The following is an 18,225-nucleotide window of genomic DNA, read 5'->3' as shown; positions in this document are numbered from 1 at the left end:
TGACATCTCTTCTGTACCTGCTTCCAAGAAGCTTAAAACTGTGCCCTCTTGTGTTAGGCATTTCAGCCCTGGGGAAAAAGCCTCTGATTATCCACACGATCAATGCCTCTCATCATCTTACACATCTCTATCGGGTCACCCCTCATCCTCCGCCACTCCAAGGAGAAAAGGCAGAATTCACTCAACCTATTCTCATTAGGCATGCTCCCCAATCCAGACCACATTCTTGTAAATCTCCTCTGCACCCTTTCTATAGTTTTCACATCCTTCCTGTAGTGAGGTGACCAGAACTGAGCATAGTACTTCAAGTGTGGTCTGACCAGGGTCCTATATAGCTGTAACATTATCTTTCGGTTCTTGAACTCAATCCCACAGCTGATAAAAGCCAATGCATCGTATGCCTTCTTAACCACAGAGTCAACCTGCACAGCAGCTTTGAGTGTCTTATGTACTCAGACCCCAAGATCCCTCTGATCCTCCACACTGCCAAGAGTCTTACCATTAATACTATATTCTGCCATATTTGACCTACCAAAACGAACCACCTTACACTTACCTGAGTTGAACTCTGTCTGCCACTTCTCTGCCCAGTTTTGCATCATATCGATGTCCCGCTGTAACCTCTGACAGCCCTCCACACTATCCACAAAAACTCCAACATTTGTGTCATCAGCAAGTTTACTAGTCCACCCCTCCACTTCCTCATCCAGGTCATTTACAAAAATTGTAAAGAGAAGGAGTCCCAGAACAGGTTCCTGAGGCACACCACTGGTAACTGAACTCCATGCAGAATATGACCCATCTTCAACCATTGTTTGCCTTCTGTAAGCAAGCCATTTCTGGATCCATAATGCAAGGTCCACTGGGATCCCATGCCTCCTTACTTTCTCAATAAGCCTTGCATGGGGTACCTTATCAAATGCCTTGCTGAAATCCATAAACACTACATCTACTACTCTACCTTCATCAATGTGTTTAGTCACATCCTCAAAAAATTCAATCAGGCTCATAAGGCACAACCTGCCTTTCACAAAGCCATGTTGACTATGTCTAATCATATTATGCCTCTCCAGATGTTCATAAATCCTGCCTCTCAGGATCTTCTCCATCAACTTACCAACCACTGAAGTAAGACTCGCTGGTCTATAATTTCTTAGGCTATCTCTACTCCCTTTCTTGAATAAGGGACCAACATCTGCAACCCTCCACTGTCACACTTGATTGGTCCTATTCTCTCACATCTTATCCTCTTGTTCTTCACATACTTGTAGAATGCCTTGGGGTTTTCCTTAATCCTGCTCGTCAAGGCCTTCTCATGGCCCTTTCTGGCTCGCCTAATTTCATTCTTAAACTCCTTTCTGTTGGCCTTATAATCTTCTAGATCCCTATCATCACCTAGTTTTTTGAACCTTTCATAAGCTTTTCTTTTCTTCTTGACTAGATTTTCAACAGCCTTTGTACACCACAGTTCCTGTACCCTACTATCCTTTCCCTGTCTCATTGGAACGCACCTATGCAGAACCCCACACAAATATTCCCTGAACATTTGCCACATTTCTGCCATATATTTCCCTGAGAACGTATGTTCCCAATTAATGCCTCCAAGATCTTGCCTGATAGCCTCATATTTCCCTTACTCCAATTAAATGCTTTCCTAACTTTTCTGTTCCTTTCCCTCTCCAATGCTATGGTAAAGGAGGTAGAACTGTGATCACCATCTCCAAAATGCTCTTCCACTGAGAGATTTGACATCTGACCAGGTTCAATTCCCAATAACAGATCAAGTACAGCCTCTTCTCTTGTAGGCTAATCCACATATTGTGTCAAGGAACCTTCCTAAACACACCTAACAAACTCCACCCCATCTAAACCCCTCAATTTAGGGAGAAGTCAATCAATATTTGGGAAATTAAAATCTTCCACGACAACTCTTATTATTACACCTTTCCAGAATCTGGCTCCCTATCTGCTCCTTGATGTCCCTTTTACTATTGATTATTCTATAAAAAACACCCAGTAAAATTATTGACACCTTCCTGTTTCTAACTTCCACCTACAGAGACTCGGTAGACAATCTCTCCATGACTTCCTCCTTTTCTGCAGCCACGACACTAACTTTGATCAGCAGTGTCACTCCCCCACCTCTTTTGCCTCCCTCCCTGTCCTTTCTGAAACATCTAAGGCTAGGGCTACGAAAAAGGCATATGGCATGCTTATCTTCATAACTGACAGCACAGAATACAGGACTTGAGATGCTATGTTGTAATTTTACAAACCTCTGGTTAGACTGCATCTGGAGCAGTGTGTGTAGTTCTGCTCAGCACCCTATAGGAATGATGTAGTTGCGCTGGAGAAGAGTCAGAGGGGATTCACCAGGATGTTGCCTGGTTTAGAGGAAGGACTGGAGGGATTAGATTGCTTTTCCTGGAGCGAAGGAAGCTGAAGGATACCCTAATAGAGCAATATAAAATTATAAGTACCACTGAGAAGACATAAAATCTAATTCTCATAGTTGGGATATCAAAACCAGGAGGGCATGGGTTTAAGGTGAGGGGAAGGAGTTTTAAAGGGGACTGGATGGGCAATGCTTTTTAAAATACAGAGAGTTTGATATCTGGAGCTCACTGACAGAGGATCTGGTGGAATCAGATGGTCATCTGGTGGTCATTATGCTTAAGAGATATTGAAACCGACTCTGACTCTTGGTTAAGCAAGGTGTAGGAAAATGCAGACTTGGAACTAACGTAGATGGGCTAAAAGGTTGGCATAGACACAATGGGTTAAAGGGTCTGCTTCTGTGCTGCATGACTCCATGACTCTATAAACAGCAGCAAATTCAACAGAGCACACCACATCCATAGAAATGGGATTAAGTTTATATTATTATCAGTGACAGTCAATTGTCAGCAGGACCTTAGTGGGCTAAAAGGCCTCTTCTTATACTGTACCTCTCTACAACTATTACCTTGCATTCCTGCGAGTATTCTGTTGAAGGCAGATCAGGAATGAAGTTGATAAAATCCTACAAAACATGAGAAATGTTAGTCCACAGCATGACACTTCCTTATGAAAATCTTTGAAGAAAGAGGCTGTGAAACACTCCTCACCACAGCCTTCAGTGTTCGTTGCACAGCTAAAATCTTGTTCCCAAATGAAAATTTGATGCACTTTACTTCTCCTTTGTCTTCCATTCTTTGAAAAGAACAAAAAAAAAATGACAGAACAGACTCTACAGTTGCTGGAAATCTTGAGCAATATGCACAAAGTGTCAGGCGGCATCTATGGAAGGAAATAATCAAAGTTTCAAGCTGAGACCCTTCATCAGGGCTGGAAAGAAATGGGGCAAAAGGTGGAAGGAAGAAGGACAAGATGGCAGGTGATAGGTGAGACCAGGTGAAGGGGAAGGTGGGTGGATGGGGGAGGGGGAATGAAGTAAGAAACTAGGAGGTGATAGGTGGAAGAAATAAAGGGCTGATGAAGAAGGAATCTAATAGTAGAGGACAGTGGACCATGGAAGAAAGGGAAGGTGGAGGGGATCCAGAGAGAGATGATGGGCAGGTGAGCAGAAGAGGAGAGATGGTAACCAGATGCTGCCTGGCTTGCTGAGTCACTTCAGCATTTTATGTGTGTTGTCAAAAAAAATACTGGCTTTAAGAATTTCAATCGCTGCTCTTTCCTGAGAGCTGACAAGGGTGTGAACAGAATGGGGCAAGAGGAGGATTCAGACCACATGTAAGTGAAGAGAGGTTGGAAAATTCAAGCAAATTTGTTGAGATTTTCTACATTGCTTCACACCAGGATGTACAAGTCTCTATTAACCCATCCAAAGCATTGATAGGATGATGAAAAGATATTAAGGCCCCAGCACGGGTTCTTAAGAAACAACAGCAGTCAATCACAGTTGGTGTGGAAGCAGATGCAGTAGTGGCAGTTAAGAGGATGTTAGACACATGAGTGTTCAGGGAAGAGATCATGTATAGGCAGAAGAGATTTTGTTTAACCTGGCATCATGTTCAGCACAACACAAAGGGCTGAAGGGCCTGTTCCTGTTCTATGTTCTAAGTTACTTCATATTCATTCCTGAATTTGCTACCAATTTCACATTAATAACAGATTGCATACTTAACATCAATTTAGCATCAAGATTTGGCCCATTAAAGTCTTATAGTGGAAAAACCATATAGAAGATTCCAGGACTAAAATATTAATAACAGAAGTACTTGTTACCAGAACCTGGAGTCACTTTCTTTTGCTACACCATTTGCAAAGACAGAAAAATACACCAGTATAATTGAAGCCTGCCTGAAGCAGGTGGGTACCTCAGACTGCAAAAGCACAGGTCTTTAGTACTTGGCCAGGTACCCCGTCTGGGCCGCATGCTTTTTGTGGGTTCACCGCCTGAAGGCTGCTTGCACACCAGGCTGAGACTGAAATCACAGAGGCTGTGCAAGCTTGTGATGATTCCTCCATGTTGTCGCAGTCAAAGCGAGCATAGAAGGCATTGAACTTATTGGAAAGCAAAAGCCTGCTATCACCTACGTCACTTAATATAACTTTATAAGATGTGATCATATTCAAACCCTGCCACAACTATCGAGCATCCTTCATGTAATGTTTGAGTAATATTGTAAACATGTTGTCTGATTATGCAAACTTATTCATTTACATAATTCATTATGGTTTATATGTAACATCATTATGCCACCACACCACTAAAAGAAGAGTAAGAGAAATTGTATCCCCGGCTCCTGTGTTTTTTCTTTTGATTAGTTTTTGGAGTTACAAAACATAACAAATAGTACAATTTCTTCTCAGAGTAATCAGCAGTGCAAACTATTGCCTTGTCATTAATGTCATTTCTCTGTAGCAAGAAATGCATTCCAATACTGTATATGTTTTTACAAAATCACTACAGGAACATTTTTTAAGAATCAGAACAAGACTGTTTCTCCTTTTCATTCATAGCTCAAATCAAAAAGTGAAATGAAGGTTCCAAAAGAATGATGCCGAACTATTTCTATCATTCACATGTCAACCAGCACAGAAGCAAGCTGCAATGCACCGCCACAATCAGGAACCTCAAGTTTCTATCTCTACCACTAGGTCCCATCTTTGCACATACTGGAGTTGTGGAGAATTAAGTGCTGCTTTCATCAAACACGTATGCAGCTGTTTCACCACCCAGGCCTGCTTTACACAGCATACAGATCACAATCACTAGAAATAGTTTAGGATCATATTCTATTTTAATGGTGATTGGAGGAAAGTACAGGAAGATATCAGAGGTAGGTCTTTCTTACACAGACAGTGGTAGGTGCATGGAACACACTGCGCGAGGTGGTGGTTGAGGGCGATACATTAGGGATACTTACTAGAATCTTAGCTAGGTTCATGGAAAAAAGAAAAATGGAAGACCACGTGGGAGGAAGGTGTTGGATTGATCTTGGAGTAGGTTAAAAGGTTGGTACAACATCATGGGCTGAAGGGCGTCTACTGTGCTGTATTGTTCTATGTTCAATGTACGGCTTTGGAGATACTGCCATGAACAGCTCCCACTTCTGTTTCCCTCTTTGACTTTCTTGCACTTCCTCTAGCCCTGCACCTTCACCCATTCAGATAACTAATCACTTCTACCCTCCAAACCATCACAATTTCCCCTTTGTTCTTTGGCCAACTGTCTTCCCTAACCCTTAACTTCCTTGTCAACGGCTCAACAGCGTTCCTCCCTCTCTACAAAATGTGGACAAAAACTTTTAAGGAAAGAGAACCATTTCACAACATTGTGAGTCCAAGTCCCATTATTGGGGACTTCTGTCTTGTGCTCCATGCATCTTAATAATCTACTGATTGAGCATTTTCCTAAAAGATCAAAATAAAACCTGACTAAAATAGAACACAACTAAATGAATCATCTAATCTTGTATGCAAAAACAAGGAAGGCAACAAAATGTGAAACAGTGTTTGGTTACTCTCATGTTCCACAATGTCAGTTGAATCTATACAGACATTCCTCGACTTGCTTTTATATATTCCTGGAAAACCTTTCTAAAAGCAAAATATTTCAAATGTGTGAAATGAATTATGGACATTTGGCATCATGGTAAAGAGTAATCTGCTAATTGTTACAATAAAAAATATCTTTGTAAATCAAAAGTACATACCTCAAAGAGTCAATGGAGTTATAACCAGAATTCATAAAACAATTATAAATCAAGGAATCAAAGCATTTCTATCTCAATATCATAACCACTGTTGCTTTGTTGAAAATGTTCACTGTGATCAATAGCCTGTGACTGCCTTTTTGGAGTTGAGCTTTTGAAATGCATATACAACCTGGCATTTTTGCAGTTTGAACTGAAGTCTCAAAGGTGCAAGATGGTTGCGGTGTGTCACATGCAGGCCAAATCGAGGCAACAGGATCCAGGCCTGAGAGTGGGAACGAGCCAACGTTTGGCTGCTCGAGGCAACAGGGCGCAGGCCGGAGAGTGGGAACAAGCCAACGTTTGGCTGCTCGAGCAAACTTGGAGGCAATTTGAAGTGGCAGAACCGAGGTAAGGCAGAGTCGAAGCGGTGAAGCCCGGGTCCGGGAGTGAAGAACAAGCTGATGTTTGACCGATTTAAGCAACGGGCCAAATTGGAAAGGTCGGGCATGGGCCAAATCGGGACAGCAGGTTCTGGACCCGAGAGTGTATTGAAGTAGCAGGGCCCAGGTCTAAGAGCAAGGAACAACCCTCTGTTTGGCCGACATAAGCATCAGGCCAGATTGAAAGTGTCAGGGCTGGAGGCAAGGAACAGGCTGGGGTTTTCAGCCTGCTGCTCTGCGAGGTTTACTCTTCTCTGTGCTGAACTGAGGACGTGGCCTGCAGCTAACGGGCTCTTGGATTGACCGTGACTGGTTTTGTGACTATGGACTCACTTTCATGAACTTCAGTTCAAAATATGATTTGCACAATTTGTTTTTTTTCTGCACATTGGGTGTTTGACAGTCTTTATTTACTGGGTTCTATTGGGTTTCTTTGTTTTGTGGCTGCCTGTAAGGAGATGAATCTCAAGGTTGTATATAGTATACATACTTTCATAATAAGTGTGCTTTGAACTTTGTTCTACTGCTTTCAGTCATGGAAGATGATCTTTTTGAGATTAATTTTCTCAGGCAGGAGGAATACATTAATTACATGATCATTCAATCTGTGCTTCATGGCTTCAGCAGGCACATTTTTAACCTTTTTTCTTTGGATCATGCTTTACCTGAAAGAGATGCTGGCTTTATCATCAAGGCCTTTAACCACCACACCTGTAGCACCGCCAGAGCGAACAGCAAACACCTATGAACACAAAATTGTCCACTGTTCAGTCAGGTTAAGTGATAAGTCATTTATCCGATATAGATTACGAATATATATTGGCCAGCACAACAGGTAATTCCGTCCACTTTTCTTTCTCAAAAGTGGTCCTAACATAACTTATAGAGTAACACACTAAACACTAGAGGAAGTCAGCAGGTCAGGTAGCTGAGGAAGGGTCAATATTTTGGGTCGACACCCTTCCTCAGGACTGTAAAGAAAGAGAGAAAGTAGCCCGTATAAAAAGGTGGGAGCTGAGAAGTGGATCCAGATAAGGAGGTGGTAGGTGATGGTTAGAGTGGGAATAACACAGGAGGAGATAGGTGGATGTGACAAAAGCTAAAGATGATTGAATCTGATACGAGAGAACAGTGGACCATGGAATAAAGGGAAGGAGGTGAGGAGGGGAACCAGTAGGAAGAGTGTGTGGGTGACGGGCAGATCGAGAAGGCAGAGGAGACGAAAGAAATGGGATGAGGATGGTGGGTTAAACGAAAAGTGGACAGATAGGGTGGAATGGTTACCAGAAATTAGGGAAATTGATGTCCCTGCCATCAGGTTGGAAACCAACAAGGGGGAATACGAGGTGATACCTTTCTCTAATCTGTGTCTAGTCTCAAAGTGGCAGTAGAGGAGGCCATGGACAGACAGGTTGGGGTGGGAATGGAAAGTGAAATTCAGATAGCTGGTGTCTATGAGATGCTGCCGGTATGGTGGATGAAGGAAGGAGAACATTTTTGTTCATTTAGAAGAGAAGATGTTTCATTGCCTTAGTTAAGGGACAGCTTAGTCAAAAAAGTACAGGCCAGTCAGCCCAACATCAGTGGCAGGAAAGTTACTGGAGGGTGTTTTGAAGGACAGGATCACCTGCATTTGGAAAGGCAAGGTCTGATTAGGGATAGTTTGCATGGCTTCATGCATGGGACCTTATGTCTCATGAATCTGATTGTTTAGTTTTTGAAGAGGTAGCCAAGAAGGTTGACAAGAGTAGGCTGAAAAAAACTACTTCAATCATCATTGTCAATAACTAGTACAGCGTTATAGTATATAACCTTGATGTTGCCAGGAATTGACGACCCAAGTTATAGGGAGAGGGTTGCCAGGCTAACCCTATCTCCTTATTCCTTGGAACATAGGACACCAATGGGCAACTTTATAAAAGTGTCTAAAATTATGAGACCTCGAGATAAGGTTGATGGTAAAAGTCTTTTCCCAGGATGAGGAGTCCAAAATTAGGGGACACAGGTTTAGGTTGAGAGCAGAAAAATTTAAAAAGAACCTGTGTGGCAACTTTTTCACATAGTGTGGTGAGTATATGGAATGAGATGCCGAAGAAAGTGGTTGAGGCAGGTGTAGTGTCATTTAAGAAGCAATAGACAGGACCGGAGGTCCACGAGGCAGTCCTCATCAGGGGATCAGAGGTGGGGAAGGTCAGCAACTTTAAATTCCCTGGTGTTATCATTTCAGAGGACCTATTCTGAGCCCAGCACGTAACTGTAATTACAAAGAAAACATAGCAATGCCTCTACTTCCATAGAAGTTTGAAAAGATTCAGCATGACATCTAAAACTTCAACAAACTTCTATAGATGTGTAGTGGAGAGTATATTGACTGACTGCAACACAGCCTGGTAGGGAAACACCAATACCCTTGAACGGAAAATCCTACAAAAAGTCATGGATACAGCCCAGTCCATCACGGGTACAGCCCTCTACATCACTGAATACATTTACATGGACAGCTGTTGCAGGAAAGCAGCATCCATCATCAGGAACCTCCATCACCCAAGACATACTCTCTTCTTGCTGCTGCCATGTGGAAGAAGGTACAGGAGCCTCAGGACCTGGTTCAGGAATAGTTATTACCCCTCAACCATTAGGCTCTTGAACTAGTGGGGATAACTTTACTTGTTCCATCACTGAACTGTTCCCATAGCCAATGACTCTTCATCTGATGTTCTCAATATTTATTGCTTATTTTTATTTTGCTTTCTTTTTCTACTTGCACAGTTCTGTTGTCTATTGCACACTGGTTATCCACCCTGTTGGTGTGGTCTTCCATAGATTCTATGATGGTTATTGGATTTATTGAGTATGCTCACAAGAAAATGATTCTTAGGGTTGTATATGGTGATATATGTACTTTAATAATAAATTTACTTTGAACTTTGATAAATACATGGAGGGGCACATCTTGGAGAGATGTGGAGTGAATGGAGAAATTGAGACAAGCTGATTAGACACCATAGTCAGCATGGACTGATTTGGCCAAAGGGCCTGTATCTGTGCTGTGTGACTTTCAGTGGATTAAGGCTTCCACTTTTTCAAAAAATCCCCAGTTTCCGGATACGGTATACATTTTTATCTTTACCTTATTTCCTCCAGTTCCTCCTTTTCATTAAATTCTCAGTTCCCTAACATTTCTTAAAAGTTATCAATGGTCTTTTGTGTGAAAAACCAAAATATTTTCTTTTAAATTGCTCTTTCTTGTAAAAGTACTCTGAGTCAGAGTAGTAAGGCTTTGGCTCAACAAGGCATCAACTAGAACAGGTGGAGGTAAGGTAAGTAGGTAAGTTCATTCCTTATTTCTTTTTTTTTTCTGATTTAACTCTTGGGAGAATAGGGGGTATGTCTATAGGGTCAGTGTTCCATTCTGGGTGTCAGATATGGGATTTCCAGGAGACTTTCAACCTCCCCAGTGGCCACATCTGCACCAGGTGCATCGAGCTGCAGCTCCTTAGAGACTGTGTTAGGGAACTGAAGCTTCAGCTTGTTAGGGAAAGTGAGGAGATGACAGACAGAAGCTAGAGGGAGGTAGTCACTCCAAGGCTACAGGAGACAGATAATTGGGTGACTGTCAGGAGAAAGAAGGGAAAACATCAGATAGTGGCTGTGGCTGTCCCCCTCAACAATAAGTACTCCACTTGAGTACTGTTGGGAGGAACAACCTACCCGGGGGTAGCAACAGCGGCCATGCCTCTGGCACTGAGTCTGGTCCTGTGGCTCAGAAGAGTAGGGAACTGAAGATGAGGGAAGCAGTAATAGGGGACTCTTTGGTTAGCGGGATAGATAAGACAATTCTGTGCACACAAAAAGGAAACACGAATGGGAGTTTGCCTCTCAGGTGCCAGAGTCTGCAATGTTTCTGAACGTGTCCATGATAACCTGAGAAGGATGTGTGAGCAGCCAGAAGTCGTGGTACGTATTGGTACCAACGACATAGGCAGAAAAAGGGAGCAGGTCCTGAAAAAAGAATACAGGGAGTTAGGAGGGAAGCTGAGAAGTAGGACCTTAAGGATAGTAATCTTGGGACTGTTGCCTGTGCCACACAACAGTGAGGATAGGAATAGAATGAGCTAGCAGATAAATGCATGGCTGAAGAATTAGAGAATGGAGCAGGGATTCAGATTTCTAGATAATCGGAACAACTTCTGGGGCAGGTGTGACCTGTAGAAAAGGGGCAGGTTGCACTTGAAACCAATATTCCTGCAGACAGGTTTACTAGAGCTTTTGAGAGTGGTTTAAACTAATATGGCAGGGGTATGGGAACCAGTATGATAGAGCTGAGAATGAGCCAGCAGGTTTACCAGTAGATGATGGATGTAACATGAATATAAGGAAGGACAAGCCAATGATTGGGTACAAATGCAGATAGAGCAAAGAACTATATTATACCAGAGGCAAATTCAAAAGGGTGAAAAATGCAGGACTGAAGGTTCTGTATTTAAATGTGCGCAGCATTCGTAATAAAGTGGACGAACTCGTGGCGCAATTACAGATTGGTCTGTGTGACGGTGTGGGCATTACTGAGTCATGGCTGAAAGAAGGCCATAGTTGGGAGATTAACATCAAAGGATATACTTTGCATAGAACGGACAGGAAGGAAAGCATAGGTGGTGGTGTGGCTCTGTTGGTAAAAGATAGAACTACGTCTTTAGAAAGAAGTGACATAGGGTCAGAGAATAATGAATCTTTGTGGGTGGAGTTAAGAAACTGCAAGGGTTAAAAAACCATTATGGGAATTATATATAGGCCACCAAATAGTAGCCAAGATGTGGGGCTGAGATTGTAAAGGAAGCTGGCAAAGGCATGTAATAAAGGTAATTATGCAATTGTAATAGGGGATTTCAATATGCAAGGGGACTGGGAAAATCAGGATGGTGTCGGATCACAAGAGAGGGAATTCGTTAAACACCTACGAGATGGCTGTTTAAAGCAGCTTTTGCTTGAGCCTACTTGGGGAAAGGCCATCTTAGATTGGGTGTTGTGTAATAACCCAGATCTTATTAGAGAACTTAATCTAAAGAAACCCTTAGGAGGCAGTGATCATGATATGATTTAATTCAAACTGCAATTTGAGAGGGAGAAGCATAAGTCACATGTATCAGTATCACAAAGGAATAAAAGAAATTACAGAGACATGAGAGAGGACCTTGCTCAGGTGGACTGGAGGAGGATACTGGTGGGGATGATGGCAGAGCAAAAATGGCTGAAGTTTCTGGGGGTAGTTCACAAGGCACAGGATAGATATATCCCACAGAAAAAGTTGTTCTCAAATGGCAGGAGTAAGCAACCGTGGTTGACAAGGGAAGTTAAGGACAGCATAAAAGCCAAGAAAAGGGCATATAAGGTAGCAACACTGAGTGGGAAGCTGGATGATTGGGAAGCTTTTAAAATTCAACAAAAGGCAACTCAAAAAGCTATAAAAGGAAAAAGGAATATGAGAGCAAAATAGCCAATAATATAAAGCATAAAGCAGGATACTAACAGCTTCTTCAGTTATATAAAGAGTAAAAAGGAGGTTAGACACAAAACTCTCAACATGTGAATTAACCTTCTGTGAGTCTTGCACAAGGACTCCTAAGTCCCTTTGCATCTCTGATGTTTGAAGTTACTCCCCATTTAGATAATAGTCTGCACTATTGTTCACACAACTCTCATCTCCCTTTCACAAGCAAGAGAAAATCTACAGAGGCTGGAAATCTAAGCAACACACACAAAAAGCTGGAGGAACTCAGCCGGCTAGGCAGCATCTATGGAAAAGAGTACAGTCGACGTTACGGGGCGAGACCCTTCAGCAGGACTCTTTTCCCCTTTTCCATAGATGCTGCCTGGCCGACTGAGTTCCTCCAGCTTTTTGTGTGTGTTGCTTAGATTTCCAGCCTCGGTAGATTTTCTCTTGCTTGTGAAAGGGAGGTGAGAGTTGATATTGGACCACTGGAAAGTGACACTGGTGAGATAGTAGTAGGGGACAAAGAAATGACAGATGAACTTAATGAATACTTTGCATCAGTCTTCACAGTGGAAGACACTAGCAGTGTGCCAGAGGTCTGTAAGCATCAGGGAGCAGGAGTGAACGCCATTGCTACTACAAAGGAAAAAGTGTTCAGCAAACTGAAAGGTGTTAAGGTGGGTAAGTCACCTAGATCAGATGGACTACATCCCAGAGTCCTGAGAGAGGTTGCTGAAGAGATAACGGATGCAATGGTCATGATCTTTCAAAAATCACTTGATTTTGGCATGGTCACGGAGGACTGGAAAATTGCAAACGTCACTCCACTCTTTAAAGAAGGGAGGAAGGCAAAAGAAAGGAAATTATAGTCAAGGTAGCCAGTGGTTGGGAATGTGCTGGAGTCTAATGATAAAACAAGTCAAAGTCAGCATATAAATATATCTCTGTAAAGAAAAATCTTGCCTGACAAATCTGTTAGAGTTCTTCGAGGAAGTAACGAGCAGCGTGGACAAATGAGAGGCAGTGGATGTCATTTACTTGAATTTTCAGAAGGCACTTGATAAGGTGCCACACACGAGGCTGCTTAACAAGGTAAAATCCTATGGTGTTACAGGATAGAAGAATGGCTGACAGCTAGGAAGCAGCCAGTGGAAATAAAAGGGGCCTGTTCTTGTTGGCTGCCGGTGACTAGTGGTGTTCCTCAGGGGACAGTATTGGGATTGCTACTTTTCACATTGTTTGTCAGTGACTTGGATAATAGAATTGATGACCTTGTGGCTAAGTTTACAGATGATACAAAGGAAGGTGGAGAGACAGGTAGTGCTGAGGAAACAATGCAATTGAGAAGGACAGACAAATTGGAAGAATGGGCAAAAAGGTGACAAGTGGAATACAGAGTTGGGAAATGTATGATAATGCATTTTGGTAAAAGGAACAATAGTGCAGACTATTATCTAAATGGGGAGAAACTTCAAACATCCGAGATGCAAAGGGACTTAGGAGTCCTTGTGCAAGACTCACAGAAGGTTAATTCACATGTTGAGTCTGTGGTAAAGAAGCAAATGCAATGTTGGCATTTATTTCAAGGGGAATAGAATATAAAAGCAAGGAGATAATGCTGAGCTTTATAAGATGCTAGTCAGGCCACACTTGGAGTACTGTCAACAGTTTTGAGCCCTATGTCTCAGAAAGGATGTGTTGTCATTGGAGAGAGTCCAGAGGAGGTTCATAAGGATGATTCTGGGAATGAAGGGGTTAACATACAAGTAGCATTTGGCTGCTTTGGCCTGCATTCACTGGAGTTTAGAAGAATGTGTGGAGATCTCGTTGAAACCTACCAAATGTTGAAAGGACTAGACAGGGTGAACATGGACAGGGTGCTTCCTCTGGTGGGAGTATCCAGAACTACAGGGTACAGCCTCAAAATTGAGGGCGACCTTTTAGAACAGAGGTAAGGAGGAGTTTTTTTTAGCCATAGAATCTGTGGAATGCTCTTACACAGACTGTGGTGGAGGCCAAGTCCATGGGTATATTTAAGTGGAAGTTGATAGTTTCCTGTCAGGACATCAAAGGATATGGTGAGAAGGGGTTGAGTGGGATCCAGGATCAGCCATGATGGAATGGTGGAGCAGACTTGATGGGCTGAATGGCCTATTTCTGCCCTATGTCTTATGGTCTAAATCTGTATATACTTTATGTTTTCCTTGTGAATGCTGCTTACATGGTGCCATGTGCCTGTGATGCTGCAGCAAGTAAGTTTTTCATTGCATCTGTGCACACAAGTACACGTGGATGTGACAATAAACTAGTCTGTGACTTTGCTCCCCATCTCTGGTACTGCATTTCATTTTATTTAGTTAATTGGAGGTACAGCTCAGAATAGGCCTTTCTAGCCATGCTACCCAGCAACCCCTGACACCCATGATTTAACCCAGCCCAATCACAGGATATTACCATGCATGTTGGCATCTTCTCTTTGGATCTAATGCTTCTCTTATAAGCCTATTACCTTAAAAGGCCAAGGTAACATGTCTGAATGTCTGGCATCCTGTCTCACTCACCTCAATAATAAGCAAAGGCTTTGAGAGGCTGGTCGATGACTACATCTACGGCATGCTACCACCCACACTGGACTCCCTACAATTCATCTACCGACACAACCGATCAACAGATGATGCAATAGCCACAGATCTACACATTATCCTTAAACAACTGGAGAAAAGGGATGCTTATGAGAGAATGCTGTTCTTGGACTATAGTTCAGCATTCAAGACCATAATTCCTTCCAGGCTTGAGAAGAAGCTCATAGACCTTGGCCTTCACCCTGCCTTGTGCAGCTAGATCCTGGGCTTCCTGTCAGATCACCAGCAGATGGTAAGAGTGGGCTCCCTCACCTCTGCCCCTCTGACCCTCAACACAGTAGCCCCTCAGGGCTGTGTTCTAAGCCCTCCTCCTTTATTCTCTGTATACCCATGACTGCGTCGCCACCCACAACTCCAATCTGTTAATTAAATTTGCAGATGATACTACGTTGATTGGTCTAATCTCAAATAATAACGAGGCAATTTACAGAGAAGTCATCACCCTGACACAGTAGTGACAAGAAAACAACCTCTCCCTCAAAGTCACAAAAACAAAGGAGCTGGTTGTTGACTACAAGAGGAACGGAGACAGGCTTACCCCTATAGACATCAATGGATCTGGGACTGAGAAATTGAACAGCTTTAAGTTCCTCGGCATATTTACAGCAACAGGTGTGTAAAAAGGGCCCAAAGGATCATTGGGGACCTGAATCAGTCCAACCACAAACTGTCCCAGCTGCTACCATCTGGGAAATGGTACCGCAGCATTAAACCCAGGACCAACTGGCTCCGAGACAGCTTTTTCCACCAGGCCATCAGACTGATTAATACACACTGACACAACTGTATTTCTGGGCTATAAACTGTTCTGTTGTACATCTTACTGTACATTCTATTTATTACAAATTACTATAAGTTGCACATTGCACATTCAGATGGAGACGTAACATAAAGATTTTTACTCCTTTTGTATGTGAAGAATGTAAGAAATAAAGTAAATTCAATTCAATTCTGCTGTGTTGCTCTTCCTGGTATTCATGCTCCAGAAAGCAATGTACAACTCCCTCAGTGCAATATTCATTCATTAAATAGAACAGAGCACAGTAGAGGCCCTTTGGCACTATGCTGTGCTGACCTTTTAACCCATTCTAAAATCAATCTAACCCTTTCCTCCCACATGTGCCTATCTGAGAGTCTCTTAAGTGCATTAGGGACATGCCTCAACCACCACTCCAGGCAGCATGCTCCACGCGCCTACCACTCTGTTCAAGTACCTAACTCTGACATCCCCCTATACTTTCCTCCAACCACCTTAAAAATTATGACCCCTCCTATTAGCATTTCCACTCTGGGAAAAATTCTCTGTTTGTCCACTCTGTCTATGCCTCTTATCATCTTTGTACAACTCTATCAAGTCACCTCTCATCTTCTTTCAATTCAAAAAGAAAAGCACTAGCTCACTCAACTTATTGTAATAAAACATGCTTCAAAAAGGCAACAATTATACCAGTCAGTTCAATAAAAAAAAGTTCTATTCAAAAAGTTCAAAGGAACATCTAAACAAGCCTGATGCATTTTGGAAACAAGTCCTGTGGACTGAAGAAGTAAAAATAGAACTTTTTGGCCGCAATGAGCAAAGGTATGCTTGGAGAAAAAAGGGTGCAGAATTTCATGAAAAGAACCCCACTCCAACTATTAAGCAGGGGGATGGATCGATCATGTTTTGGGCTTATGTTGCAGCCAGTGGCACGGGGAACATTTACTGGTAGAGGGAAGAATGAATTCAATTAAATACCAGCAAATTCTGGAAGCAAACATCACACCGTCTGTAAAAAAGCTGAAGATGAAAAGAGGATGGCTTCTACAACAGGATAGTGATCCTAAACACACCTCAAAATCCACAATGGACTACCTCAAGAGGCATAAGCTGAAGGTTTTGCCATGGCCCTCACAGTCCCCTGACCTAAACATCATCGAGAATCTGTGGATAGACCTCAAAAGAGCAGTGCTCTATGAGGATTGGAATGTGCTCCTTCATCTTACCCTTCGTGAAGTCCACAATCAGTTCTTTCATCTTACTGACTTTGAGTGCCAGGTTGTTGCTGTGGCACCATTCCACTAGTTGGCATATCTCACCCTTGTACGCCCTCTCATCACGACCTGAGATTCTACCAACAGTGGTTGTATTGTGAGCAAATTTGTAGATGGTATTTGAGCTATGCCTAGGCATAGAGTCATGTGTATATGGAGAGTAGAACAGTGGGCTAAGCACACACCCCTGAGGTGCGCCAGTGTTGATCGTCAGCGAGGAGGATATATTATTACCAATCAACACAGACAGTGGTCTTCTGGTTAGGATCCAATTGCAGAGGGAGGTACAGAGGCCCAGGTTCTGCAACTTCTCAATCAGGATTGTGGAATCTGTCACCTGACTAGTTTTATTGCCTAGTACGAGATCCAGAATGGGCTTGCCTCTAGTTGGCCTATCTATATATTGCCAGGAATCCTTCCTGGGCAAACCAAACAATTTCCACTCCATCTACCCCTTTTGCACTGAGAAGCCAATAACGATTAGGAAAGTTGAAGTCATCCATGACTACACCATGTTACTTATGCACCATTCCTAAATCTGCTTCCCAATCTGCTCCTCAGTAACTCCGTTGATATGAAGGTGGGGGTGTCTATAGAATACTCCCAATAGTGGTTGCTCACTTTCTGTTTCTGACCTCCACCCACACTGACTCAGTAGACGATCCCTCCGGGATGAACTCCCTTTCTGCGACTGTGATAGTACCCCTGAATAGCAATGCCATTCCCCTACCTCTTTTACCTCCCTCTCTACCTTTTTTGAAACATCTAAGCCCTGGAATATTCAGCAGCCATTCCTTCCCTTGTGATAGCCGCAAAGTCATAGTTCCATGTGTTGATCCATGCTAAGTTCATTATCATTGTTCCTGATACTTCCTGTATTAAAATAAGACATAGTTCAACCCATCCAACCTACTGCATTTATGCCCTATCTACTGCCTATCCTTCCTCATGGTCTCTCTACACGATGTATCTACCTTTACATCAACTACTGTACCCTCTGATTTATCACTTTGGTTCCCATCCCTCTGCCAAACTAGTTTAAACTCTCCTCATCAGCTTTAGTAAATCTTCTCAATTTCAACTGTAACCTGTCATATTTTCCCTGAAGAGATCGTAATAATCCACAAAACGAAAATATGCCCCCGAACCAATTCTTCAGCCACGTATTCAACTGCCAAATCATCCTATCCTTACCCACACTGGCCCGTGGCACAAGCAGCAATCCAGAAATTACTACCCCTGAGGTCCTGCTCTTCAGCTTCTTACCTAGCTCCCTGTATTCTCTCTTTGGGACCTCATCACTTTTCCTACCTATGTCATTAGTATCAATATGTTGCATGGCTTCTGGCTGCTTACCCTCCTCTTAAGAATACTGTATCGAAGATGTCCCTGTCTCTGACACCTGGGACACAATATAGCATCTGAAGGTCTCCTTCACATCCACAAAATCTCCTGCCTGCTCCCATAAATATTGAATC

The 18,225-nt window shown here is 42.7% G+C and overlaps 2 protein-coding genes across 5 annotated transcripts in view; one reads left to right on the top strand and one right to left on the bottom strand.

Annotated features, from left to right (window-relative positions):
• LOC140197410 (uncharacterized) overlaps positions 1-18,225 on the top strand; it is a 305,553-nt gene that overhangs the window by 204,659 nt on the left and 82,669 nt on the right. The gene's annotated exons all lie outside the window — the stretch shown is intronic.
• Positions 1-18,225, bottom strand: part of rmc1 (regulator of MON1-CCZ1) — a 60,103-nt gene that overhangs the window by 39,976 nt on the left and 1,902 nt on the right. For all 4 annotated transcript variants that reach the window (XM_072257350.1, XM_072257344.1, XM_072257337.1 and 1 more), the window contains exons 2-4: positions 7,249-7,325; positions 3,108-3,192; positions 2,966-3,022 (exon numbers count right to left, since the gene is read on the bottom strand). In XM_072257350.1, the coding sequence (XP_072113451.1) occupies positions 2,966-3,022; positions 3,108-3,192; positions 7,249-7,325 (219 nt within the window). The remainder of the gene's footprint in view (positions 1-2,965; positions 3,023-3,107; positions 3,193-7,248; positions 7,326-18,225) is intronic.

This window comes from Mobula birostris, chromosome 1 (assembly GCF_030028105.1).
Source record: "Mobula birostris isolate sMobBir1 chromosome 1, sMobBir1.hap1, whole genome shotgun sequence".
Classification (NCBI taxonomy): domain Eukaryota; kingdom Metazoa; phylum Chordata; class Chondrichthyes; order Myliobatiformes; family Myliobatidae; genus Mobula; species Mobula birostris.
The sequence above is the reverse complement of the archived record's forward strand: the minus strand, read 5'-3'. Positions and strand labels throughout refer to the sequence as shown.